Here is a 26,621-nt window from a genome sequence, read left to right on the forward strand (position 1 = left end):
CGCGAAAATAATTCAATATGACTGAAAGAAACAAAAATGTTAATTATCGTGCAGTGCTCGAATGAAAATTCGATGTCTTCGCTATCAAATTTTTTTCTTTTTTTTTTTATGCAAAAAAAATTCTGTAAATCAAATATACAAAGACTATCACATGTTCGCGAAAGATCCTTTTTATATTTCTAAGAATGTGAGTAAATATTATACTTTCACGTTTCCTCGTTTCCGCTCCAACATACGTTTGTACAGGAGATCCATAATCAAAAGGTGGTGCAAAACTCTTGTTCAACACGCGAGATTGTCCGAACAACAACGACGACGACGACGACGACAAGCTTCGTAGCTGAAATGTCCGGCGCTTGGGATCGAGGACGATACGGACTCTTGTCGGTCACTCGACAAAAATTGTTTAACGAAATCGGGATGAGCGTAAAGAAAGGACGTGTATAACTCGGAGAAGGAGGGACGAGAAGCGAGAAAGATACGAGAAGGGAGAGAAATAAAGTGTGAGAGAGAAGACTCGAGGATTTATTCCAGAATCCGTCGGTATCCTACGAATCCTCTCCTCTTCTCGCCCCTCCTTCGCCGCGACAAGAAGCCGAGGATGAAGCGAGCGACCTAATGCCTCCGTTCAAGCAAATCGCGCAAATAGAGAAATTCATTCATCCATCCGCGTCCGTCCGTGCATCCATCTCTCTACTACCTATCCGTCCGTCCGTCCGTCCATCTGTCGTCTGTCCGTCCGTCGGTCCGTATCACGTGATCGATGATTCAGAATCGACGACGCGGCGCCGCGATGATCGACAGACTTCTGGCGGGCACAAAAGTGCTGACGTTGTTGCTCGTCGCATTACCGTATCGATCGGGTCACTTCTTGTTCTTCTTGGTGGGCGGCTCCTGCACGTCTTGTGAGTCTTCTTCGGTGTCCTCACTGTCGGTGGGTCGCGGCGTCGCGTTGTTGCTGCTGTCGTTGGTGATGAGAGAGTCGTTCGTATCCTCGCTGGCACCCACGACGGCATGATCGCCGGCGGTGATCGGCGTCGCCGGTTTGTCCATCGAGTCTTCGGTGAAGGATGTCGTCGTGCTGTTCTCGTCGATCGCCGTTGAATCGAGCGCGGCCGATGTGTCCTTACCGTTTGCCACCGTTTCCTGATTGCTGTCGTCCGACGGTTCTGTCGCCTCGCCGTTGCTGGCGCCATGCGAGTTTCCGTTTTCTGTCGAGCCCGGAATGCCATCGAGCAACTCGGGCTTCAGCTCGGACGCCACGTAATGCGTCCACAACGCTAGCTCGACTCTGTGTGGGCTCCATGTCTTACCGTTTGACACTGGAACAGAGAGAAATAATTTTTTCCCATAAAATCAAAAAGTCTCTCAAAAAGAATGAGCTTTCATGAGCAGAAAGAGAGATTCAACTTCGTCACTTGTAGAAGTTCCAAAGTAGTAGGACGTCGTTAAATTCAAGGATACAATGTAATATTTCGTTCGTCACAAATTATGTACGGAAATACAAAATTACAAGACCATAAACCAAAGAATAAGTATAATGAGACATTTCAAATCAACAAGAAACAATGCGAGAATTCCATTATAATCCAAGGATTCTATACAGTAAGAGTGCGAGTTGCAATTGACTGATATACGCAGCACACACGCACATAACGCACACACACGTGCACGCTGATGACTCATAATAACTTACTCTGTCTGTTCAGCCTCTCGGCAGTGTTCTGGATGTGCTGAACGAAGTTCAGGTATTCTTTAGTGGTGTAATCGATACCCTCGATCTCCGGTATCGCCATCAGACACTCGTCTGCCATGAAAGGCGCGTTCTCCGGCGACGCCGCGGCGAGCAGAGCCGACGCCATCGTGGTACCGACGCCCTTTAGATTCGACAACGCCGTGATGGCTTGTTCGAGATTCGGAAGCTTCTTGAACGCTTTCTTCGTTTCCGCCATCACGGCGCGCGGTGTGTTCACCTTCACCAGGTAGGACAGCTGCGGGTAAAACTTGCCGCGCTGAAAACAAAATGGCAGTCAACCTCGAACGCCTGGATCCTGGATCGCGGCTCTTCGTGTTTCACATTTGCATTTTAACGAATTAAATAAACTCATCAGATCAATTATGACTGAATTCAAGTTTTTGCGCACACAAATTCTAATTTGCAAGTAGATGCGTTCAAGGAAATCGAAGGTTCTCGAGAGTTCGCGCATTTGTGATTTTCTGTGGCCCGATTATTTCGACACACGAAAAATAAATTCGCGGTTTTTTTTGTTTTTTTAAACAAATGAGCGCCTATATATACATTTGTCTGACACAATGATCGAAGATGCCGCTGAACTCGAAGTGAATGAAAATCGCAAATACACATCTTTACCCACAACCTTTCGCAAGAAAAAAACGAACAAACACTGTTGAATCATTCAGTTCTCATATTTTCTTCAGCGCACTTGCTTTACTACTATTTTTTACTACTGGTTCATGAATTTTTCTTGTCGCGCGATTCAAGATAAACTTCACTGAGACGGATTTCAAATATGTAACTTCAAGAAAGAAAAAAAACGTGACTTACTATTTGCTTCCACTTCATTGTCTGCACTAGCTCCTCATGAACGAGATGCGCGTCCTTGCCGCGCGACTTGATCTTCTTCGGAAGCTCATTCTGATACCTGTCGACACAGAAACAACAAAAATTCGAACGATTAGAGATCGATTCCAAGAGGAATAGGACACAAAAGCCGCACGCACAAACCAAACACCTACGCGCGGGGCACGCATGAGCGAGCGAGCAAGCGAGCGAACAGAGACGGCAGTGATGTAATCACTGCCCGTCGCTGTGCTAATACGGAATTCTGATAGGAGAGAGATTTCGATTTTTAAAGCCACCGATGAAAAATACACCAACATGACGCGAGAAGCCGCGACACGCCTCTCCTCCTCGTCGATTCAAAGATAATGTCGTATCTTTCCTTATCGCGCACGTGGATCACACGTGAATTCGCGATTTTACGTCTTCTTTTCAACGCCACTCACTTACAGAAGTTAAAAAATGCGAAATGTCGTGGAAACATTGCGCTATAAAAACGTGAGAATTGTCAAACCATAACAGTTTCCGGAGAAAACCGAAAACTAAGTGCGAAGATCGGAAGAACGCACAAAATAAATTAAAAATTCAATTTGCTTTGAAAAAACTTCGACCTAATGATAAAGTTTTATATGATTGTTGCACATATTTTGGAATCCGGGCGAGAAAAATAATATTCTCTCAAAATTTATAAATTGTAAAATTTAAATCTCTCTATCGCGGTTGTCACATATTGTAATTATCAATATGTCATTAATTACGGAGGAATATTAATTATTCCCGCTCCGTCGAGAATCAACGTGAACATTCACAAAAGAATAAATACTTTAACAATTACGTGAATATTAATGTAGAGAAAATACAATGGACACTTTTGACAAAAGCTGAAAACGCTTTATTTCAGCAAGTTAATAACCTTTTAACATCTTGCAAAATATATTACACCGACTAAGTAGAAAACAAAAACAAAAAAAAAACAAAAAAAAACAAACAAACAAACAAAAAAACGACATTTATTCCCATCGAGAGAGAATCTGTTCTTTTAACGGAACAAATTGTCCTATTTTTTTTTCGTGGTATTTTTTATTCCACCTGCAGTAGTTTTACACGAATGAGGCTTTTGTTTTCGAGCAAGGGCGAGGGGTTTCGTTTTTTTTTTTTTTGTTTTTTTTTTCATAACAGAGTTATATTCACAAAGTTGAAACGCGTGCTGCACCTCGTAATACCGCATATCCGCACACGACTCGGTGGAAAAGCAGCCTTGACACAAACTGGCCTCAATGGGAATGAAAACAACGGTACTCGACTTCCCCCGTCCCCTCGTCGTCCTTTACCCTCGCCTCTGCAACACGGAAGAAACTGGCGCGTAAAGCCCGTCTGCCCTCCCTTCTCCTCCTCACCCCATAAAACTCCTCTCATATACTCGTTTCTTCTGTCACTATCCCCGGTCTCGCTTTTTCTCCCTATCGATGCGCGCATATGCATCGCGATCGAGAAAGCAATCTCGATCATCAATCGCCCCGCGAAAAACAAACAGCACGCGAGTTTATCAAAAACTAATGCAAAAGAGCACGCGCTGAGAGCGACGGAGTTACTCGGACAATTTGTTTCGCGTTCGCTAGTTTTCAGAAAAAAAAAAAAAAAAAACCCGGTCCCAACCGGGACAGAGATTTATTCATTTCACTATTCAATAACATTCTGAATATCGCGAAAATATATTCCGGTATTTATTTCCAACGGCGAAGTTTCTCCTTTGTCTCTCTGTGGACACAAAAAAAGTGTCTTCTTCTCTCTTGTGAAAATGTTTGTGCCTGTCTAAAATAAATTTGCGTTGAAAATTTATTTTAGAACTGAAGAAAAATCACGAACTTGCGTTGCGCGAGTGTTCAGTAAGTCGAAAAAAAAAAAAAAGAAAGAATTTTAATTCTCTTGCGAGACACTCAAATGTTTGAATGCTAAGTTCTGTAGGAAAAAAATGTTCTTAATATATCAACGGAGTGAAGTCATCAGTTAAATACCCTGTTTATACAGTTAAAAACATTTATAGTTACATCCTCTTTCTAAATCTCCTGAATATACATACAAACATTATCAGATCTCAGATCAAGAGGTCCACAACAGTTTCACCAATCCCGTGATCTAAGAAATATATCGTTTTGTTTGCTTCAAACAATTTCAGACTATCAACAATCCTTTTTTTTTTTTTTTTTTTTGCAAGTTTACAAAGCTAAAAGGACGTAACACTCGAAAACATTCAATCTCTACTTTTTTTTTTTTCACACAAATTTAAGAGAAGTCCGCAGATGTGAGATGTTCATATCCTGGTGATTTTCTGTCTACTTTACGGAGCGGTAACATTTACATACATCTCAAAATTATAAGAGACGTGTTGAGAATGTAAATTGGATGTGTGATGTTTTTAAATTTCTGTGTGTGTAAATTTTCCGTCGGCTCTCTCTCTTAAAGCCCGTTTCGTTTTATCGGTTTGATAATCGCAACTTCACGAATTGGACTTGCACACAAACAACTTCGTGTGTGTGTGTCACAAACAACGTCAGTGCACGCGATTGTACAACGTTGTGTACAAATAAAACTGTCTTGTCCCACCACATTCCGACAACTAAAGCAAATGAATTCGCACGGGTCTGTGAAATGTTTATTTTTTTCACTTCAGGGAATTACGTTGTTTCCGAAAACTTCGACATTCGCGTCGTCGATCGGTCACGGGAAAACTGATCGGGCAACAACGAATCTCCTTTAAGCTTGTTTTTATTGTTTTTATTTCTTTTCTATTTCGTTAATTAATTGGTACCGAGAAAGAGAGATCTGTCTTATTAAATTGAATTATCGATCAGTTCGCTCGCTTTTGTCCCCGGACGCAACTACCGTGAGGGTCGAAGAAAATAGTAGTTTTCCCGGAAACGCGCGAGGGATCATAGATATCGCCGAAAACAGATGGTCGTTAAACAAGTTGAGTTAAAGATGTTTCGAGAGATAAGATTATCCCTCTTTTTGATCTGTCTCTTTCGAAGGAAAAAAAGAAAAGTCCAACAATCGGTCGCACTTCGCGTTCGTCTCTTTGTAATTGTTTCGGAGCAAGCCGTGCGAATCAGAAAGAGAAAAAAAAACAAAAACAAAACGCAACGCTCGCATGTTGCTACATCCGCGTTTTTACGTTCGCTTATCCGTCCTTCCGTCCTTCTCCTCTCCTCTCTACCCCTTTATAACGGAACGTCACTTTCGCGGGGCGGTCGGCCACGTGACGAAGAGCTTCCGCAGGTCGGCGACAATCCTCTCTCGCGGGGTAAATTCTCCTCGACGATACGCACGGCGACGGTACGTATCGCGAGGGTGACATACGGGTGAGCATAACGCGCGACGTTGCCGCTCTTGGCTTCTCGCTCGTCCACGAGCGGACGAGCACACAGCGGCGAAACGGGTTCATTGTCCCGCGCGCGCCCCGTGGTAGAGCGCCGTTTCCTCCCTCGAGGGGCCGCCGTGATGTCGGGGGGCCTCTCCGTCGGCGCATTTCCCCCGTCTTTCGCTCTTTCTCTCTCTCTCTCTCTCTCTCTCTCGATCGGCTCGACGACGCGTATACATATATAGGCTCTCTTCTCTCAACCCTATCTCGCTTGCTCGCGCTCGCCTCGCGTTCGCTCTTTTTCTCGGAGGCCGCACACATACACACGGCGAGAGAAAATGACAGCGTCGCTATGCGTCGCTCGTCCGAATATTATATATATACATACATATCTGCGTGTGGATTTAAATTACTACTCACCAGTTGTCTAGCTTGATCAGTTCCTCGGGCTTTTTCGATTTACGATCGGCCTTGAGGCGCAACGCTTGCGGATACAATTTCAGAACGTATTCGAATTGCGTCGCGGTGCCCTCCGCGAAGAAAGTCGCTGTGTCTTTCACGGAAGCCATTGCGATAACGCGGGCTTCGATCGACGGCCGTCGGGGCGCAGCACAAGCGCCGCCTGCTGCCGTTGTTCCGTAAAGCGCGTTGTCGGCGGTCGTCCCCGTTGCTTGCTTCTGCCTCTCCGATGTCTGTTACCCACCGCAGCCGCCGCCGCTGCCAGGGGCGGCGTTGCCGTACCTCTTCACGTCCGCGCGGCTCCCTCGATGAGAAATCCTACTTCAACCCTCGCGAATTCCCTCACCAGTGCTGCGCGAGTGAGCGCGCGTCGCGTGGGAAATCGATGACGGTGGTGGGAGATTCGCGAGTGAGCGAACCGAGCGATGTTTTCAGCGACGACGACGACGACGACTACTCTCGATTCTCAGCAAGAGATCCGACAGGAGTGTGTGTGTGTGTGTGTGTATATATGCGCGCGCGTGTATGCTAGATATTTTATTTTATATGTATATATGTTTATTTTATATATATGTATGTGTGGTATATATATATATATATATATCGCGAGAGAAATTGAAAAAGTAGAAACAAAGGAAACACGCGCGCACTGTCTCTTACGATTCGTACAAAATGTTTCTTCTGTCACGCACGTATTAACAACAGGCGACGTTCCCCCGACACTGTGTGCGACGGCTCGGAGCACAATCACGCTGCTACGAGAGAACTCACTCTGTCGAACTCCTCGCTCGACACTGACCCGGGTGGGGAGCCGACGCGACGTTGCCAATAGGCGGCAGCACCGCTCGGGTTGCGCCTCTATCCCCTCTCCTGACTGCGGGCCACGCTCCCACCAGAGTTTCGCTGTCTCTCTCTCTCTCGCGCTCACGTACACCGAGTCGGAGCGGTTATCTCACGTCGTCTCCTCCAGGCGAACCACAGGAATACGTCTGTCACGCTTTCTCTCCGCGCCGAGTGTCGGTCTGTTTCTCTCCCACCGCTCGAGACTTCAGAGTCGATGCCTCTCTCTCTCTCACTCTCTCTCTCGCTTGCTCCCTCGGATATCCGTATCTTCCCACTCGATCGCCACGTTCTCCGTCTCTCTTCCTCACACGCTCGCGTTCTCTTTGCCAACGCGACGGTGTCCTTCTCTATCGCTTCTGATTGCGTCTATGTATCTCTTATGCATCTACCTCCCTTTTTTTTTTCTCTCTCACTCTCTCTTTCTCTGTCTCTCCCTCGTCCCTCGGTTGTTGGTCTCGGTCGTGCTCACGGGTCGCGAAATTCGGTCGAATACGCGCGACGACGTGACTTCGACACCTTGTGCAGTGTGTCGGAGGGGAGCGCGAAGCGATTCCACGGTGAGGTTCCTTTCTCCGCGTCTCTTTTCCTCTTCTTACCGAACGCAGAAACGCACGACAACTCTCTGCCTTTTTGCACGACGATCAACGTGACTATTCAGTCGTTTGTCGCGCGCGGTGTGTATAAAGCGTGATTTTTTTTTTTTTTTTTTTTTTTTTTCACGTTCACAGAGACAAGAAGTCACACGAAGGTGGTGGGCACAAAGGGGGAGAGTTACAAAATACGCACGCGTGCCTCGCACGAAGAGAGACCAAGAGCGATATCTCGAATATCGCGCGATATTGTTGTTTTTCGCTTCGTATGTGATTTGTAGGAAAAACCTCTCTCTGTCTTTTCGATTTTATTCACGTCGCCTGGCAGGCGTGTTTCCACGTAAGCGACTGAGGTTACGTCGCGCGACGACCGTCTTCATCGACGACGGAGCCTACGGGACACGGCGATTGGTCGAGCGTGGCCTCTCTCGGACTATCTCTCTCTTTCTCTCCCTTGCTCCTTCCCCACCTCGCCCTCTGACTGTCTCGCTCGCTCGCTCGTCGTCCGCTACTTGCGCGTTCTCGCCCGCTCGGCAACGTCGATATCCCTCTTTTTCTTCACAGAAATATCGCGGACGCGTCTGTGGCAATTCGCGACGATCATCGCCGATGCATTTGCAAAACGCACTGGTTGTCCTTTTGGTTCACCTCACCGTCGAAAAGGTGCATGGTTTCATATAGGATACACGTTTACGTGTATATATTACGCGGATGTCGTGTGTGTGTGTGTGTGCTCGAGAGAGCACAAACACGAACACGCGTCGTACACAAACGCGCGGCTCCCTTCGTCGTCGACGTTCAGAGCAGGGGAGAAACGGGAACTCGGCGGAGAGGCGATCGGGAGCCAACCAATCGCTCGCTCCCAAGAGCGCTTGCGTGTGTGTGTAAATCATAGTAGGTCGACCGACCGAGCGAGGGCAGCGCTTTCGCTCGCTCCTCTGTCGTTGCCACGGCTGGCACCCCGCCAGCCCTCCTTCCGTCCTCTTCCCCCCGATGACCCGACGGGAACGAACGAACGAGCGAGGGAACGATATTCTCTCCTCGTTGTCCGCGTGTCCGGACGCCGCATCTACCGTCAGCTGCGTATTGCGTCCCCCTCCAAGGCGCCCGGTACTGGATGATCAGTGGAAACGCGGCGCCCAGGGACGGATAAAATAACTCGAAAATTCGTTCCTGCGTTGTGATATTTAACGACCGGACAAAATGCACGGAGGAGAGAATTTCACGGCGATGTATATGTGTCGCGCGAGATCGCTGCTCGCACGAGATTCAATAACGTCGATGACGTAACTTGTATCTTAATGTAAACTCCCTCTGGGGGGTGTGTTGCGCACCGTAATTGATAAACTTTGAGGATGCTGTCGTATACGAGAGGCCGTAAGCAAGGCAAACAGTCCTGCAACGTGATAAATAGAAAATAAATAAGGAAAGTAGAAGCTAGAAAATTCGAGAAGAGTAGAGATTTATATATAGATACTATGTAAAAATACTATATATAAATGTTTACTATATAAATACCATAAATTTTCTGGAGCGCGAGTATTGAAAAATGTGTATTTTTTGTCACATAATAGCTCTTTATTTTACATACGCAATTAATAACAAATGTTACTTAAAATATAGTAAATTTAAAAAAAAAAAAACGTTTACACATATACATGTATACACCTAAATAATGGATATATCACGGCAATAGATCTGAAGTGGAGATGTATAGTTCTCTCCAGGGACGCATACATTGTAACAAATGTCCTGCGACAAAACGCTGCTCGACTGTTTCTGGCAGCCGCTTCAAACCAATTCTCGGAGGGTGAATTTTACGCAGCTGCGCGCGCGCGCGCGCGCCATTCGCGTTGATACGCTGGTGCGCGCATTTGCCAAGTTTCTCGTCACACGTCGTGTTTGCTCGAGTAAGATAAAGACGGTAAGCGCGGCCTATTGGGTCATGTTCTTTCGGGACATCCAGTAGAGTAGAGCGTGCCTAACGATAATTTATCAAAACACCAACACACCGTGGTTTTTGTTTGAGTTCCAAAGTCACATGGTCGACACGATAAGGAAGCGCGCCGTCAAGTTTGAAAATGTTGAAACTTTTGTTCTTTACACGGGAAGAATCGCAATTTCCTGCAAAATGTCAAAAGACGTAACACGCAATCTCGAAAGGTCTAAGGAAACAGCGATTGTTCATGGAAAATGTTCTGCAATTACTCGACAAAAAATTAATTATATCTCGACCATTTTAGATAATTCAAAAAAAAAAAAAAAAAAAAAATACGAAGCGAGACAACAAACACAAAAATTATTTAGCTCGTTCGAAGTATGCGAACAAAGCATCGAAAATATTACTGAAAGATGGCTGAGAACGATTTGAAAATATTCCAACCGTGTCTTCTCAACTTTTACGTAAACGTTTTACGAAAACAGCGTGTCTGAGTTTTCTCCGAATTATATGTCGGGTTTCGAGCCTGCTCTGGGCCTCTCTCAACAAAGTAAAGTTTTATATGGCAGGAAAAAGGGCGACACGAAGGGAAACGTTGATTTTCCCAGGAGCGTCCTCCTGCGTTTCGACACCCCGGCTCTCTCTCTCTCTCTCTCTCTCTCCGATCGTTGATGCTGTTTTTGCGTGTTCCTAAATTTAAGCGGCTTACCGCTTGAAGTTCGTAGATCTAATCGCCCTTAAAATGCCTTTTCCTTTCTGTCCGCCAGACGGAGCCTCGTCAAGCCGAGTAGAACCGAGAGCAGAGCAGAGAGGAGCGATTGTGTGCTATGTGTACATATAGGCACAGGCAAGCACGCGGAAAGAGAGACAGAGACAGAGAAAGAGAGAGAGAGAGAGAGAGAGGGAGGGAGGGAGAGAGAGAAAGACCAGACAGATAGGCAGGCAAGCAGGCAGGCAAGCCGGGCAGGCAGGCAAGCGAATATACTTGGGTAAAGCCTCAATACACGGCCGTCAACTCACCGTTATGCGCCTCGTGCCCCCTATACAAAAGAGAAAGGGCCGCCGGAGCCAGTCGGTCCGCCCCCTCTGTCCCTCGGGCGCTTGAAATTCAATTCCGGCACTGCTGCGCGCGGTTGCCAGATCGCGTCCCCTGGTTCGTTCGCTCTGCTTCCCTCCTTCTCTCGCCGCCGTCCGTTATCGAACGTTCGATTTACACCGAGGCGCGGGAAGATTTTCGTCGAGGCGATGTGCACGGGTATCACCGTGTATAGAGTCCGACTTTTCGAGGAGAAAAATCGTAAACGCGTACACGAAGCGGAGGGAAAACATAAATAACTAATAAATCGCTGACGCGATATCGTCGTACGGTATATGTACGTAACGTACTGCGAGAGGAAATGTGATGTAAAATACAAACAATAAATACATGTAAAGAAAAATCTGATAATTTTTCAGTATTATCGAATATATCCGCCAACTCTACTACTTAGATTTCTCCTGGACGTCACTGCGAACGTGCCCGAGCGTTTTTCCCTCGTGTTACGTGGTTATGTTTTATATCGCAGCGTCGAAAAAGCTGCCGCGAGTCGATAGGTCAACACTTTGATGTGTGCGGGGATGCACACACGACGCTCACACACATTATTTTATCGCGGTTTTGAAACACACACCGCTTGTGTGTGAACGGAATATTAAGCATGTGTGCGCGCAGTAGGAATATACATATACATATTACGTAGAGAATATATATTATATGTATATATATGTATAGAATATATATATATATATATATATATATATACATATTCTAATATACATGTATTTATATTCATTGCTACAATAAATAAAATTCTTTCTCTGGTGTTCTTTGTACTTTATAAAATGTACACATATTTTTATCCGTACATTTTGTATGTAAATTGTTTATATACATGTGTGGGAAAAGGAGCGAGAGACCAAAAAAGTTCGGGATAAACTGATATTTTTCTTGAGGGAAAATTACGTCATGCGACGATAAAGCTGTTTTCGAAAAGCGAAAAATCATGTCGTGCGCGCTGCCGTTTCGAAAGACGCGTCGTCGTGTCCACGCCGACGTGTCTCCCTAATAATGAGAAGAGAATTGATAACATCCACGCGGCTCGAGGGGTATCGCGTAACTGCCACACGATTCGTATCCCAACATCGCCGCCGAACGTGATGCTACGCAAGGAGGAAACACGTGGGTGCCTGTGTTTTTCTGTCTCTCCGTCTCTCTCTTTTCCACACTCTCCCCTATTCTGACCCCCTATATCTCTCTTTTCCCCGCTCACCGTGTAAACCTCGTGACAATGTCGCGCCGCTCTGACGTGCGGACACGGTCGAAAGGAAGGCTCGCCGCCGCACAGCGTGTGCGAGCAAGCGAACGAGCGAGCGTTGCTAGCATGCGAGAGACGAAGCGCTTTATCGCGAGCCAATCCGAGCGCTGTGACCTTGAGAGCCGCTTCAGAGAGAAATATATATTTAGCTGTGGAGCTCGCGGTCGGTGTATGCGTCTCTCTCTGTGTGTGCGTAGTTTTGTGTGTGTGTGTGTGTGTGTGGTTCGAGCTTACAGCCGCTATAGCGTTCCCTCGTTCGCTTGCTGGCTTGCGCGCTTCGCCGAGCCTCCTCTCTCCGAAGAGAGAACCGACGATCGATATTTATTTATTTACCGCGGAAACATTCGCTGAATTGAAGTCGATTCGCGGATATTCCCGCGCTTCCGAAGATCGTCGAGCGACGCTGAGCGAACGTTGTTTTTGCCTTCGCTAATTTGATTGTTAACGAGATGCAAAAAAAAAAAAACAACTTTCCGTAACGTATTAAGTAGAGAGAAACGATATTATTAGATGTGTATGTAAAACTTATGCGCGAAAGTTCTTGTTAACATAAAATATATACAGCGTGCACAAATGATGTCTGTTTCTCTCGCGTAAAAATTTGACTATAAAAAATACTTGTGAAATAACTAAGGATAAAAAAAAAATAATTAGGAAATATGCGAGCAATGTCAATATTGATTTACTCAACAAATTTTCTATTACTTATATTTCATATCTTACAACGCTCGCGTTCTCTAATTACAAACTTTCGAAATCAAAGTGCCAATTATTTTTCTATGCGAGAGAAATTATTACAATCTCATTTACATGATGCGGCGATTTTTATTCGTAAAAACTTGTGCGCGTGCAATTTTCTATTCTGTTACTGCGAAACATTTGTTACACGATATAGCTCTAGGATGAAAGAGAATACGTAGAAAAAGATATAGGTTGCACGTCGGATATCGCAACGTGCGCTCGGCTAAGCAACGCCGGCGATGACGAGTTGGAGAGCGAAGCAGTTCGCCTTGGTCGCTGCGAAACGGCTTGAGCGAGCGAGCGAACGAGCGAGTACATAACGAAATACAACGCCGAGTTACAGCGCGCTTGAAAATACGCGTTCTTCTCGGAAGAGCGCGATTTAATAATATTTCCGTATAAACGTATCAATATATATCGAGAGATTGCATCGAGATATTAAAATAAATTAAATTATTATGCGATGTAATTATATACGTACGTTACATAATAATACGGTGAAAGTTGGTCTCAGCTTATTGTGCCATATCGATACAATATTATTTGCGTGTTTATCGGTTGCTATCATATTATAACATAAATTCCCACACAGAGAAAATTCCCACGAATTCCAATACACAAATTAAATATTCTTCCGACCACAAATACAGGAGATAAAAATTGAAAATGTACTTTTTAATTTTCACTTTTATCGGAGTCCGAGAATAAAGGATCTGTTACTAATGAGATAAAATTAAAAAAAAAAAAACATTCATTGTTCAACAGATCGGCTGGAAAATACTGATATGTAAAAATGTACATGTAAAATTTTTTATATGTTTTACAACATAAATGTTAAAACAATTTTCAGTCGTATAATTATTACGACAATTTGTTTGCAAATCTTCGCGTCAACAAAGAGATCATTGCATTCTCTCGATGATCATATCAGTAGATTCTAAGCTTTCTGTGTTGAGTAAAACGTATCAAGCTTCTTACCGATAAAAAGATCACTTCTTAAAGAAAAGTCCTGTATTTGTTAGTGAGAGAAGAATCTATTATCAAATTATATTACAATTTATACAAATTGCGACGCAACACTCTCGTATTCTACAGATAAAAACGTGCGCGAGAAAGACACGCAGAGAGCCACGCGTTTGTACATTTATACACACGATGAGAACAGTCAGCCGGTCAGTACCCGAATGTATCTTTTTCGCGATTTATAAGACCTTCCGCGATAAGATTGTCATTCATGCATCGTGAATCAGGGACTTTATTTTTAGACTCGGCGTCTGAATGAAAGTGGAGTAACCCGTCGTAGTACAACAAGAATAGAAGGAGAATAAGAGGAGGGAGGAGGAGGAGGGGCGGGAGCGAGAGGGACGACGGAACGGTCGCAGGGGGGCAGCAAGGGTGGCAGACGCTTCTGGGATCCGCGAGTAAATCGTAGTAGATCCTCCGCACACGTGACTGCCATCCCCCTGCCCGCTTCCCCTTGCCCTCTGAAGGCCCCCCTGTGCGTCCCTTCCGTGCTGCCGCGGTCGTCTTCGTTCGTCGAACGTGGACACGCGAGACACGCAGCCAGACGTACGCACGTGCGCACTCGGACACGTTCGGTTTACCTACCTACGAAACGCGATGGTCGAGACAAGAGAGAGAAAGAGAGAGAGAGTTCACGGGCAACGATATATGAAATGATCGACGAGTGACGTGTTACGACGCGTTGTCGCCGTAGCCGCCGCCGCCGTCGCCGCCGTTGCCGCCGCCGCCGCCGCCGCCGCCGTCGAGTGACGCGTGGGAGCCAAAAGCGTAAATGTGTATATATGCACAACGCAGATATATCTACAATGTCGCGTAACGATGAATCGAGATATTACGTAACGAAATGCAATATAACATACACAGTGTCCTGGAAGGGTGCACTTAAATTGTAATTGTCGTTTGCCGGATTTAGATCGCGCGACGAACAGATAGAACCAGACTGTTGTGCATTTGACAGATATACTTCCTCCGCTAATTTAAGTTACGAAATATATATAAGCGAGAGTCTCTATATATACGTACAGACGAATCGCGATACGCGGATTGATGATGACAACGTAATATACCGGTGAAGTGAACAAACCACGTGTTTCCTGTCACTCTGCCTCGCGACAAAACCAACGGTGTTCTTCCGCTCGCGGGAAAGCTTCCTATACCTTTGTGTCACATTACACGCACTGAGACGATTTATGTGTATACAGAAAAATATATAAAGTAATTATTTCTCTTACACCGGTTTTTATATACAAGCACAAATTAATTAAATTTATTATTATCTATGATCACGGAGACGAGTTATCATGACTCGCGAAGTTGGAACGATCGCGGCCAGTGAGAGTTACGAGAAACGTCCCTTTCAAAACACACGTCTTCCCGAAAGTGCTCGCGTATCTCGATAAATCGCGGGTCGATTGTTTCGCACAATTTTTTGATCACCCAGTAGAGGCGGAAGAGAAATACATCCGCATAAGACACAGCGCCGGTGACACATGCGGCTCGCGCGAGCGCGCGATTCAATAAGTGGCTGGATCATTGACACCGGCCCGTGCCGTGGTGTCTGCCGCGTGGCTGCGAGAAGGTTGTACTACGATGTGTTTACGCTTTAATTCGAGATATAGTCGAAATGTCACGTGTGCACGGAGCGCGGCGCGTTACACACACGCGCCGCCGTGAAATGTTGCGGGAAAGGTGGCGGAAGGGGGGGAAGAAATAGCGGAGGCGCGCGGAGGGTGAGAAGATCGACGTGCCGTCGCACACGCGGGAGAATGAGTCACCGCCGTGTTACGTGCGGCACTCGGCACCCACCCCACCTCCCCCCCTCGGCTTTCTCCTCTTCCCCCCTTGCTGTCTACTTCCGACTACAACGCGGGTCTCTATCGTTCACGGTTCTATCAACTGGGTCAGTGCTGTTCACCCACTCGCGCTCCCCTTGTTTTCAGACGATTGAAGGAGAGAGAAGGAGAGAGAGAGATCACGTTTTGCAGCGGCGATCGGGCGAAACGCGGCGAAATACACACGTAAGTGGATCGACGGCAGATGCGGATCTTCGCCGCGCAGATCCTGTTGATTAAATCCAGGCCGAAGAATCGAATTCTCGGATAGCTAAGAGATGCTCGAGTTTCCTGTCGACAGAGAATTCTTTAGAGCAAGCGCGTGATTGTTACATTTACATTTTACTTTTTTATTTTTTGTATTACTTATCTTCGTGATTTGTTCGTTAAACGTTGCGTTTTAACGTTGATTATCATCATTCGAATGAACTTCCTTCTGCTCGATATCAGTTTTTGTATTGGCGTAATAAACGTTTATTACTGTTACGAGTTTCTTTTATTCTTCGCAGCAATTATATGTCGCACCTGAAAATGCACTCGAATTAGATCGTCGCGTTTCAATCAGGCAATTAGATCTTGACACGTAACTATTTGACCGCGTAACACGTGTATTTTTACTTGTGTATTTTTTGCGGATTTCTTATTAGAACCGAGCATCGGTCGCGAACGTATATATATATATATATGTATATATATATATACATATATATATATATATACATATATATATATTTGTACGTGCGCTTCTAATTTCGATTGCTTCTACGTTAGTCTGAAACCTAAAACGGAACTGTGACATCTTTAATTACTCGACGACCGATTTAAACCTTCTTCGATTCAGGTGTCGGATTTTGTGGTTCGTGAAATTTAAATTGGAAATAAGGTCAAATGTGACGATCCAAGCGAGGGAAAAATAAAACGACGTTAAACTCGCTTTAGATGTTTGATTACAAAGCTTGATAAATATTACAATAGCCTTATGTTTTAAAAGAGTCATTAGAAATTAAAATAACTTGTAATCGTTCTGATAAGAAAATTTATTATTTAAGGAAGGTTAAATAATATTATATAACCTTTATAATATTATATAACTTTTATGTATTAAACATGCGAGAGAGAGGGAGAGAGAATCGTTGAATTTTTCTGGCTTATCAATACTTTGTATTATGCCGCTCTCTTCGTCACTAAAATTTTTATATCTTCCGTTTTAATCGCCAATTGTCGAACCGTTGTATTTCTCTTATGTAGAAAGAGAATATGCTGTTTGATTTGCCGTCTCCCGTGTGTGTCTCTCGAATGAGAAACAAAAAACCAACCGCCACTGACGATTTAAATGATGCGTGCGCGCTAACACGGTTTCACGCAACGTGCATGCGTATCATACAGCGAGAGTTTGCTCCGTCACGATGTGCCGCAAGTCACGCAACTCGTGGTGTAGTTGCGTTATAACCGCCAAGTTTTATATGCTTCTCACAGCAGCATACGTATATACGCGAAGATTCTCAACGAGATCTTCTCCCCAATACCGTAAGCACTTACCCGGATCAGGAAGAGAAAAATTCGCAAATTAAATTCGCGAACTGACGTTGTTCATTTTACGGATACTTTTTCATCAAGGTCACTCAACTTTAAGTGGCGAATTACGCGGAGTTGTCGTGTTGTCTTCCCCGTTTGCGAAACTATCAGCGACTTCTCTAGTTAGAGAAGAACAATCCTTGCCGCGGTATAGATAAATGCAAAACGAGTTTTAAAATCGAGGTCAAAGTTAATAGAACGTTAATAAAAATCATTGCGCGCGATAAAGAGAACGCGTCGCAAACCATGTACAAATGTGTTCATTCAAACGCAAGAAAGCGAAAGAAAGAATCGCTCTATCTCTATTCGCGCGCGCGTTCTCTCCCGCAGAAAAGATAATGATAATCTTCTTCTAAACATTTGTTCGCGCGAACAACGCGAGAGAGATAACATACACACAAGTTATATACGCTTTACTTCACAGTGTCGTGGCACTCTTCGAGAAGATACTCTTCGTTTCTCCGCTCTCTTGCGCAATCCGAAAAAAAAAACCGTTCCCTTACCGGGAACACGTTTGTTTTTCGGAAGCGAAATTAATACTGCAAGATTAGCAAGAATTTAACATTGCGAGATTTTTCGTCGGAGAATGCCGCGCCTTGTACATTTGCGTCAGCTCTCTCTCGGAACGCCTGGAAATACGGGAGGGGAAAAACACGTACCTTAACGCTGGCGCGTTTCCAGAACGGTCCGCGAGAGGTCGGTTGCGCCTCGCGTACAGAACCTCGTCGTCCTACGTGCGTCCGACGACGAAGGCCTGAGAGAGAACGCGGCCAGGTCGCGGCGGCGCCGCTGGATTTGATGACGTAAGAGAATAAAAGCAGCACAAAGGCTTGTGCTGGTTCATTAGCGCAAACTGTACGACATCCCCCGGCCGATCGAGCGCGCAACGCAATCTTTGTCCTTTGACTCCGACACGCATATGCATGTTTGCGGACCCGTCGGCGATTTGCCGATTCATCGAATCGTTGCTGCTGTTGTCGTCGTCGTCGTCGCCGTCGTCGTCGTCGTCGATGTCGCGATCGCTGAATTATTCACAACTCCATTCCCTCGCGCGCGCGCGCGATGTAACATCCTTGAATAAGCAACTTGACGAATTTTACGACTGCGTTGAACTTTTACTCACGCAGATCCGAAGCGAGATTCGAAGCCGATGATAAATAGAATGCTGAAAAAAACAAAAGAAATTAACACGCAATCTACTTCAAATATGTTTAATTAAATTATTATGTTCGTTCAGTTTTGAAGGAAAATTTAAAGCAGATTAATGGAAAGACGTGCGGATTTTTGTTTTTTGTTCAATTTTAGTCAAAAACTCGGACGTTTAACTCTTGGTAGCGCGGCGCACAAGTATTCCTTGGTTAAACTTTTACAAGGTTATATTGCAGCTGCACCTGGCTTCTACCTGTGTGCAGGTGCGCTTAGGAAAGTCTCACGTAGGACGTTTTCTCCTCCCTATGTTTTACGATCTTTTTATTGCGGAATAACTTTAAAGCACTTGCACCTGGCAATATCCTCCATTTAAAAAAAGGTACTTCTTGTCAATTTAAAGCCAAGTCTCTCTTCCCTCTCTTCTCCCTCCTCGTCCCCATTTCATCCCACGATTAAAAACAGATTCAGTTAAATTTAGTCCATTGGTTTTTTTTCCCACTTCTGCAAGATTCACAAAGGAATTTTTCTATATAAAGAAGAACCTACATACGAACAATTTTTCTTATCGGGAACGAATTGCTCATCGTAAGGTACAAAATTCTTTATATAGACTGAGAATATTATCGTTATATTACTATATATATTATTTAATATTCTTATATTATTATTATTATTATATTATTTAATATTCTTATATTATTATTATTCTTATATTATTTAATATTCTTTACAAGCTAAAGTAAAACGCGTTTGTGTTGTTTGCGATCTGAAACTCATAAAAAAGAAATTCGCGAGTTCTCGTTGCTTTGTTCGCCCGAACCGTTTGCCATTTCGGGGCGTTCGAAAATCGTTCAAAAGTTTTCGATTTTCAAAAAGGAGGTTCTCGCTCGGCGTCCTCAAGGACTCAAACATCCGTGACCGAAACGGACTGACGAGTTTGCACGAAGAACGCGAGACGAGTGGCCTACGTAAGCAAACCGACAAGGTTTGCTTGCATTTCTGTTTTTCCCTTCCCTCTACATGTGCCATATACATATATATATAAACACAATATATCTCTCTCTCGCCGACGGAGAGTCGAGGAGGCTGCCGGAGCAAAGAGCGGGGGAGGAAGTAAAGCGAAGAGCGAGAGGAGGGGTGAAAAACACCTGTTACGGACTTCCGTAAACACGAGGTGTTCTGTTTATTTTCGTACTACGTCGCGCGTTTCGTGCCGCATTAGAATCACACACAGACCTGTTCATTGTCACATCACGCAAGATTGTCTTGCTCTGCTTTACCGATCGCGAGTATACGACCGAGGATGCGAGGGCAGCACCTTCCGATTCTCCCATTTAATTTGTTCACATCTCGACAGGAAACCTACAATATCATTTGGAAAAAGATCGTGTTACTTAATTAAATAAAAAACAGACGTGCGTCTTTCGAGCTATTAATTTTTTCAAAAATTGACAAAAGTAAAACCTCACATTACACAAATATATAAAATTACATATTACATACATATATGTGTATAACGATCATAACGTAAAATATGCAAACAAAAAAATTAAAAAAATATGTCTATAAAAAAAAAGAGAGGTAGTGTTTTTTTTCCGGCAAGTCGAGACAATCTTCTTACGTATCAATTGTTCTTACGCAACATGACGCGAACGATACGAGAAAATTGTTTCCTTCGTACACGTACAAACGCATGAGAAATCAAGTTTCTGCGATTTGAAATTATGTACCTGACCTGACGAGTTCCGAGAAACTATTCGCGCGCGTCATATCTTTGCGATTTCTTTCGTCTGCGAGTTCCGCTTCTGACGTCGCGATGGGAGGCGGATTGACGTAAGCGTTTAAGAAATTTCCAAAGCCGCCGGTTTTATTTGGCACGACGTCCCTCTCATTAACGTTCTTGCCGCCGCGCCGTCGTGCATCTTGTACGTGTTTCCATCATGGCGCGCGATGCGCGGCGGTCAGTCGCGCATCGAACGGCGAGAAACACCGAGCGGCGCCGAACGACATCGGGAGCAGGGCCCCGATCGACGTCGAGCCGAGCCGAACGCGTTGTGTCCGATAAAACGAGCGATAGTGCGCGCGCTTGCCTTTGACAGCTCGCGACTTGTTGAAAGATACGCGGCGATCTCGCCTGTGACGAAAATACGATGCCGAGAGCCTTAGCACGGAGAATCGTTCGCTGAGAGAACAACAACGTTCGACGACGTGTGCGTGCGGGTGCTCGTTTTAGCGGAGTCGTATTGTATACACACAGACAGACACACACGAACGCGCGCGCACACGCACACGCACATCGTACGCGCAAGGAAAGTGTCCTTTTTATTCCTCGAAACCCCGCCTGTGTCCCGAACAAAAGCGGCGGCGGTGGCGGCGACAGAAAAAAACCTACTCGAGCGCACAACCGCAGCAAAGCATTTCTTGGTTCCTTAGCGGCGTGTCTTTCGTTCGTCCGCTTTTTCTTTTCGCGCGCATCTTTTTTTTTTTTTTTTTTTAACAAGATAGTGCGCGTTGTGTCTCGCGCTCTTTACAATCCGTACGTACGTACGCGCGTACGCGGTGTCTCGTTGCTGCTCTTCATGCGCTTTGTGTGTGCACGGGTTTTTTTCGCGCTCTCTTTCTCTCCCATGACGCATTCGCTTCTCCACCCGAGGAACGTCATACCGCCACTTGCTCCGACGAGTTTATAGCTTCGTCTTGGTCGTACTATTCATAAGATAAATACACTTTGCGCGTTGCTCGGATCATCGTTTCTTTCCTTTTCTGTCTGTCTCCGTCTCCGTCTCTCTCTTTCTCTCTTTTCCTTCCTCGCCTCCTCCAGTGCACCTCTCCCCTCGCACCGTAGGGACGTAGCACACCGCTTCTGCGTCTGTCTCGTACACGGTCTCTCTACAACAAGCGCCCTCTCGCTTCCTCCAGTAGCAAGCAGCGCAGCAGCGGCTTGTCGTCCTCCTGTCGTCGACTCCATCGTCTCGGGCGAAAGAATGGAGGCGATTGCGAAGCACGATTTCACGGCGACCGCCGAGGACGAGCTCAGCTTTCGCAGGAGTCAGGTCCTCAAGGTTGGTAAAACGAGAGCTTTTGTCGGTCGGTCTCTCACCTGGCCTTTGGCACGGCCAAAGCTTGGACGGTCAGCCAACGGTGAGGCGCGCCGCGTCGCGTCGCGGCGGTCACGAGACCTCCGAACATCCTCCCGAAACTTCTATCCGTTCGTCTGTCTCTCTCTCGTTCTGCGCGCTTTTGCGAGTTTTGTTCAACTCTGATCTAGAATCGAGTTGTTGTTATCACCGATACATGTATGCGCGCACCACTCGAGAGAGATACACACGGATGGCTCTGATCCAGTTCCCTTCTGCTTCGAAAAGCTGTTGCGTTTGACGCAAAATGCTCGCGTGAGATGTAAATGTTATTGCTCGCGATAAATATATTGTTTTATTGCGCGCAAAACAATAATATTATAATAATATTACATTAATGATCATGTTACAATAAACTTCTGCTTGTCACTTTCTACCGCTTAGAAGTTGCTCCACTTTTATATGTGAAAAAAAGAATACATTTTGACTTTGTCTAAATTAAATTCACTGTGCGTTTTAGGCACAAATAAACATTATTTTTATATATATAGCTATGTATATAGTTTCTGGGTTTTACATATGTACCAAAAGCTAGGAAATAGTCTATGTGCTATGTGTAACGAGTAAAATATATAAAATAGTTTTATCAATTTGTAAGTAGATCACGGTAACTTGTGATATGTTAAGTTTATAAGTTTTTTCTATTATATCTATATGTGTTCAACAATATGTACAATACTTGCAGATTCTGAACATGGAAGACGATATGAACTGGTATAGAGCTGAACTGGATTCCAGAGAGGGGCTCATACCAAGTAATTACATTGAGATGAAAAGCCATGAGTATGTAGTAAAAATACTATACATATATATCTCTCTGTATCTGTGAATCACAGAATTCAGAAAAAAAAAGTCAAATTTTTTGTCTGTCTAAAAAGAAGGAGGCCTGCAATATTTTATATGATATCTTTTTTCCCTCTTCAAGTATTCTTTGTGCGCAAACTCATGCAGGCATACTCAATGAGTACAAGATTCTCTTTTCTCTAGTTTATTTTTTTATGTCTTGTCTGTTGTAGTTGGTACTACGGAAGGATAACGAGAGCAGACGCGGAAAGATTATTGCTGAACAAACATGAAGGTGCCTTTCTGATTAGAATCAGTGAAAGCTCTCCTGGGGATTTTTCCTTATCTGTAAAGTAAGTCGGTTTTTATTGCCTGTGAATCAGGGGGACAGACTTAATAATAGAGACTCATCAGTAAATAATACAAAACAAATAACTTATAGATGCTCTGACGGCGTACAACACTTCAAAGTTTTAAGAGACGCACAAGGCAAGTTCTTCTTATGGGTTGTTAAATTCAACAGCCTCAACGAATTAGTCGAGTATCATCGCACAGCATCTGTATCCCGCTCGCAAGATGTTAAACTACGCGACATGGTCCCAGAGGAAGTAAGAACTTGATGAGCAAAATTTATTTTTTCTTCTTTTCGCAGAACATCTAAAATATGTGAATCCGTCAGAAATAACGTAAATTGGTCTTACTATCGTAAAGATCAATTTTATCGTAAATACCGATTTTCAGTGTCTGGTGCAAGCCTTGTACGACTTTGCGCCGCAGGAGCCTGGTGAACTGGAATTCCGACGAGGAGACGTCATTACTGTCACAGACCGCACAGATCAGCACTGGTGGCACGGAGAAATCGGCAACAGACGAGGACTCTTTCCGTCTACTTACGTTACGCCATACCACTCCTAGGTAACTTTATTTATCATGCGGTTACATATATATTTTTTCTTTGTTATTGACATTTATGTATGTACAATTTTTTTGTAAATTTTTAAAAATAATAAAATTATTTGATATTAAATTTCAGGTCTCATCAGACCGAACGCACAGAGGTCGTTGTTGGGAACAGCGGCCATTCTATCCCACCACTATCATCTACACGATCCGAGTTGCTGCGGATTTGATAAACAATATTTTACAAGCATCACCGATCGAATTCGCCGCCAAAGTGTATTGGTGGTCTCGCCGAAAAGTCTTCTGAGTAAAAAAACGCGCACGATTAAAAATCCAATACCACAGATTATTCCGTATATGCAATGTCAAATTTCGATTTATCGAAAGAAGAGTTATTAAATGTCGCATGTATTTACACGAGAGAAGAGAAGGAAGAACAGACAAAACATCATCGACGCTACATCGAAACATTTGGGAATACCGACATTTTAGGATTTAAGTACGATCCGAACGTACGTCTTATACCAGTTATCCGAAAGAGATCCGAGGACTTCGATTAAAAAAGATTAATTACGAGATCTGATGAAAGTTGTTTCCGGATGTCTAGGGATCTGAGGAGGGGACGCCTAAAGAATGCCTAAGCGGATCTAAACGATTCAAGCATTTATAGAATTTTAACAAGTGTAACGATCCTTTTTATCTAAGAATTATCTAACTGTCTATGGATATGTAAGGATCTAAGGATCTCTCTCGTGCGATTTTCCCGGGATTTAACCGAGAAATCGCATTTGAGAGTAATTAAATATGTATATTTTTGTTTCTTTTTCTCTTTTTTTCTCTTTTTTTTTTTTTTCTACACACTTTCCTTTTATCGACTCTACTCTTTCTTCATTGCTGCGCCGAACACAAAAGAGAGAGAGAGAGAGAGAGAGAGAGAGAGAGTTCGTAGCATTATTGTGTAATTATATTAATATTATCTTTTATGGTTATATTATTATTATTATGACTATTAATGCGTTATGTTACATTTTATTGATAACAATATATTATATTAATTATATATGGCCGCGAGTGTGTTATATGTGTGTGTGCTTTTTTGTTTATTTATATGTGCCCAAACGCGGTAAACGACTCTTCTTTGGACAGCAGCGTCGCAAATCGCGAGATAACCGCCCCAGTTATAGCGGCTTTATCTCCTAACGAGCGTAACAAGTCGACTGGCCGAGTCTGCTTGCTCATTACACACACACGCCGGCGAGTGTGCCATTCGGGAGACTTCCTGCCATACGCTTTTAGCTTTTATCAGACCGACCGCGATAAATTTTCTGGAAGGAAGCGCGAAAAACTACGCGGTTCAATATCCCTATAAGCGTTTTCCGTCGGCTTTTAACGATAACGATACTCGACAGAGTTCTCTCTTTTTCTTTCTGTTTTACTTACGATTAGAATCAAGACACTAGGATAAATGTTAGACTTCAATTTAATAGAAACGCAATTTTGTAGTAGAATTTACAATATTTGGGGGGGAGAGGGGGAGAGGGAGGAAAACAGACTTCTCCGAGAGTCAACTTTTTCAAAAGTCCAAGCACTATAAGGACTATAATCTAAACAAAAATTATCTTACGTGACGTAAGATTCTCGCTTGTATTCATTTTGATCGAAATGTTCGTTTGCGTAAAAATATTCGATTGAATAAGTAATTGCACATTAGTGAACCGAGACGCGTTCACATTATCATTATTATATCATATATCGTTTCGATTCTCGTGCAATATATGTATATCATATGGGAAATTATTTATTAAAAGAACAACTACGAGAGAAAAAAAGATTGTATAAAACATGACGAGATTCAACGGTGTTTTACGACCAAATCGTACATTTAAATCCGAAAGAAATATATATATATATATATATATATATATATCCGCTATTAATGCAGTGAATCATCTCGGTGAAATAATTCAACGCGATCTCTCTGTTTAATCGATGAGTTATTCGAAACTTCGAACAGTTCCGAGAAAAAAAAAAACAAGTTGCTGCTGCTGATACGTTTGATTGATAATTCCTATCGATATTTCCTCACTTCAAGGTAATACACCACGATATAGCGCGCGATACTTTTTGGACCAAGCAACCTACGATAATAAACAATACAGGATATAACGAATTATAAGTATTAGCCAAGCCAGGCGATTGCGAGATCAGACCGACTCGCGAGTCGCCGTGTCTTTTGTACGGATCGTTGTTTCACGATAAACTTAAATGTATCTTGATATCGACTATAAGTGTGAGTTGATGAATTGTGCAAGCGATATACGCATATAAATCGCTGTGTATAAGTGCATTAAGATATTGGAAATTTGTCAGAAGGGTGAAAAAAAAATCTACGAGGCGGCATATCTGCAAGTGTGAACCAAGAAATTTTAGTTACTGTTAGCATGACGGTATGTACAATACAAGTGCGCAGTTATAAAAAAAAAAAAAAAATACACAGGTACAATAAACAAACATATTGCAAACTGCTGTTTTGTTTAGATCCTCGTGACATTTCCTGTCTTCAACAGACCAGTCTATAAGATATGTATCTCCCTGCGGTCTCTGACGGCCTGATAATCTTGACAACCTGTCCGCGTTTCAAACCGAAATAACGAGCCACCGGGTCGCCGGCTTGTATCCTCATCAATTGATTCTCCTTCAGTTTGTACTTTGCCAACAGCTCCTCCTTCTCTTCCTGAGTGAGAACTATATGCTCCGGTACTAGCTCGTGCTCTGTAATATTGATCAATAATTCGGACTCCAAGAACTGTTCTAGTACGTATTTTGGTGCCATGTCCACTAGGGACTGCTTGGCGGATGGTGTCATTCCTTGCTGGACCACAATAATTGCCCTGCAATATAACATGATATGTAATAACACTGTGATCTTTAACAAATCTCTGAAATATAATAATCCAAATAAATTATTTAATCTTAAATCTTATCTAAAGTACGAAAAAAATGTGAACATTATGTTAAAAGCAGCCAATAATTGATTTTAAAAGAATCACGAATTATTATTTCAATTGATGCTACTGGATGATCAATTTTTCAATATATAAGTAGTCTATTTTTGTATATACTTCTTTTCTAAATTATAATATCTGTATATAAACTATGCAGAAAGAATAATACATGTTTATTATTAAAAAAAATATATATATGTAATAGGGTAACTGTCCCTATTAGTGTGCCTGTCCCGATTAGTGTGCCTTTATATTTAAATAAATATTACAGAAAAACAAGTGAAAATAAATAAGTAGAGTATTTTTTTATTTATAGTTATGATATCAATGGATTTTTTAAAATAGTTCATTT

The 26,621-nt window shown here is 43.5% G+C and overlaps 3 protein-coding genes across 5 annotated transcripts in view; 1 reads left to right on the forward strand and 2 right to left on the reverse strand.

Moving 5' to 3' along the window:
* Nucleotides 1-285: 285 nt before the first annotated feature.
* LOC109864255 lies at nt 286-6,582 on the reverse strand. Its single transcript, XM_020445297.1, has 4 exons — nt 6,360-6,582; nt 2,567-2,663; nt 1,697-2,012; nt 286-1,322 (listed from the first exon to the last, which is right to left on the reverse strand). Exons 1-4 carry the CDS (start codon nt 6,506-6,508, stop codon nt 865-867), a joined length of 1,020 nt encoding a protein of 339 aa, XP_020300886.1. The 5' UTR covers nt 6,509-6,582; the 3' UTR covers nt 286-864.
* Nucleotides 6,583-20,474: 13,892 nt separating this feature from the next.
* Nucleotides 20,475-24,189, forward strand: LOC109851629 (protein enhancer of sevenless 2B). Of its 3 annotated transcripts, XM_020421882.1 has the most exons (7): nt 20,475-20,654; nt 21,364-21,506; nt 22,267-22,364; nt 22,598-22,717; nt 22,807-22,972; nt 23,106-23,279; nt 23,398-24,189. In XM_020421882.1, the coding sequence occupies exons 2-6, from the start codon at nt 21,429-21,431 to the stop codon at nt 23,277-23,279; spliced, it is 636 nt and encodes a 211-aa protein (XP_020277471.1). In that variant the 5' UTR covers nt 20,475-20,654; nt 21,364-21,428; the 3' UTR covers nt 23,398-24,189. The 3 variants fall into 3 exon arrangements, with proteins under 3 accessions (XP_020277471.1, XP_020277470.1, XP_020277472.1); XM_020421881.1 differs by having other exon boundaries at nt 20,475-21,506; XM_020421883.1 differs by lacking the exons at nt 20,475-20,654; nt 21,364-21,506 and adding an exon at nt 21,744-21,843.
* Nucleotides 24,190-25,666: 1,477 nt separating this feature from the next.
* The window catches only part of LOC109864206 (DNA-directed RNA polymerases I, II, and III subunit RPABC1), a 6,763-nt gene continuing 5,808 nt past the window's right edge, over nt 25,667-26,621 (reverse strand). The window contains exon 2 of the mRNA XM_020445201.1: nt 25,667-26,155. Within this exon, the coding sequence (XP_020300790.1) occupies nt 25,825-26,155 (331 nt within the window). The 3' untranslated portion in view covers nt 25,667-25,824. The remainder of the gene's footprint in view (nt 26,156-26,621) is intronic.

This window comes from Pseudomyrmex gracilis, unplaced genomic scaffold (assembly GCF_002006095.1).
Source record: "Pseudomyrmex gracilis isolate BER0280 unplaced genomic scaffold, ASM200609v1 scaffold_18, whole genome shotgun sequence".
Classification (NCBI taxonomy): Eukaryota; Metazoa; Arthropoda; class Insecta; order Hymenoptera; family Formicidae; genus Pseudomyrmex; species Pseudomyrmex gracilis.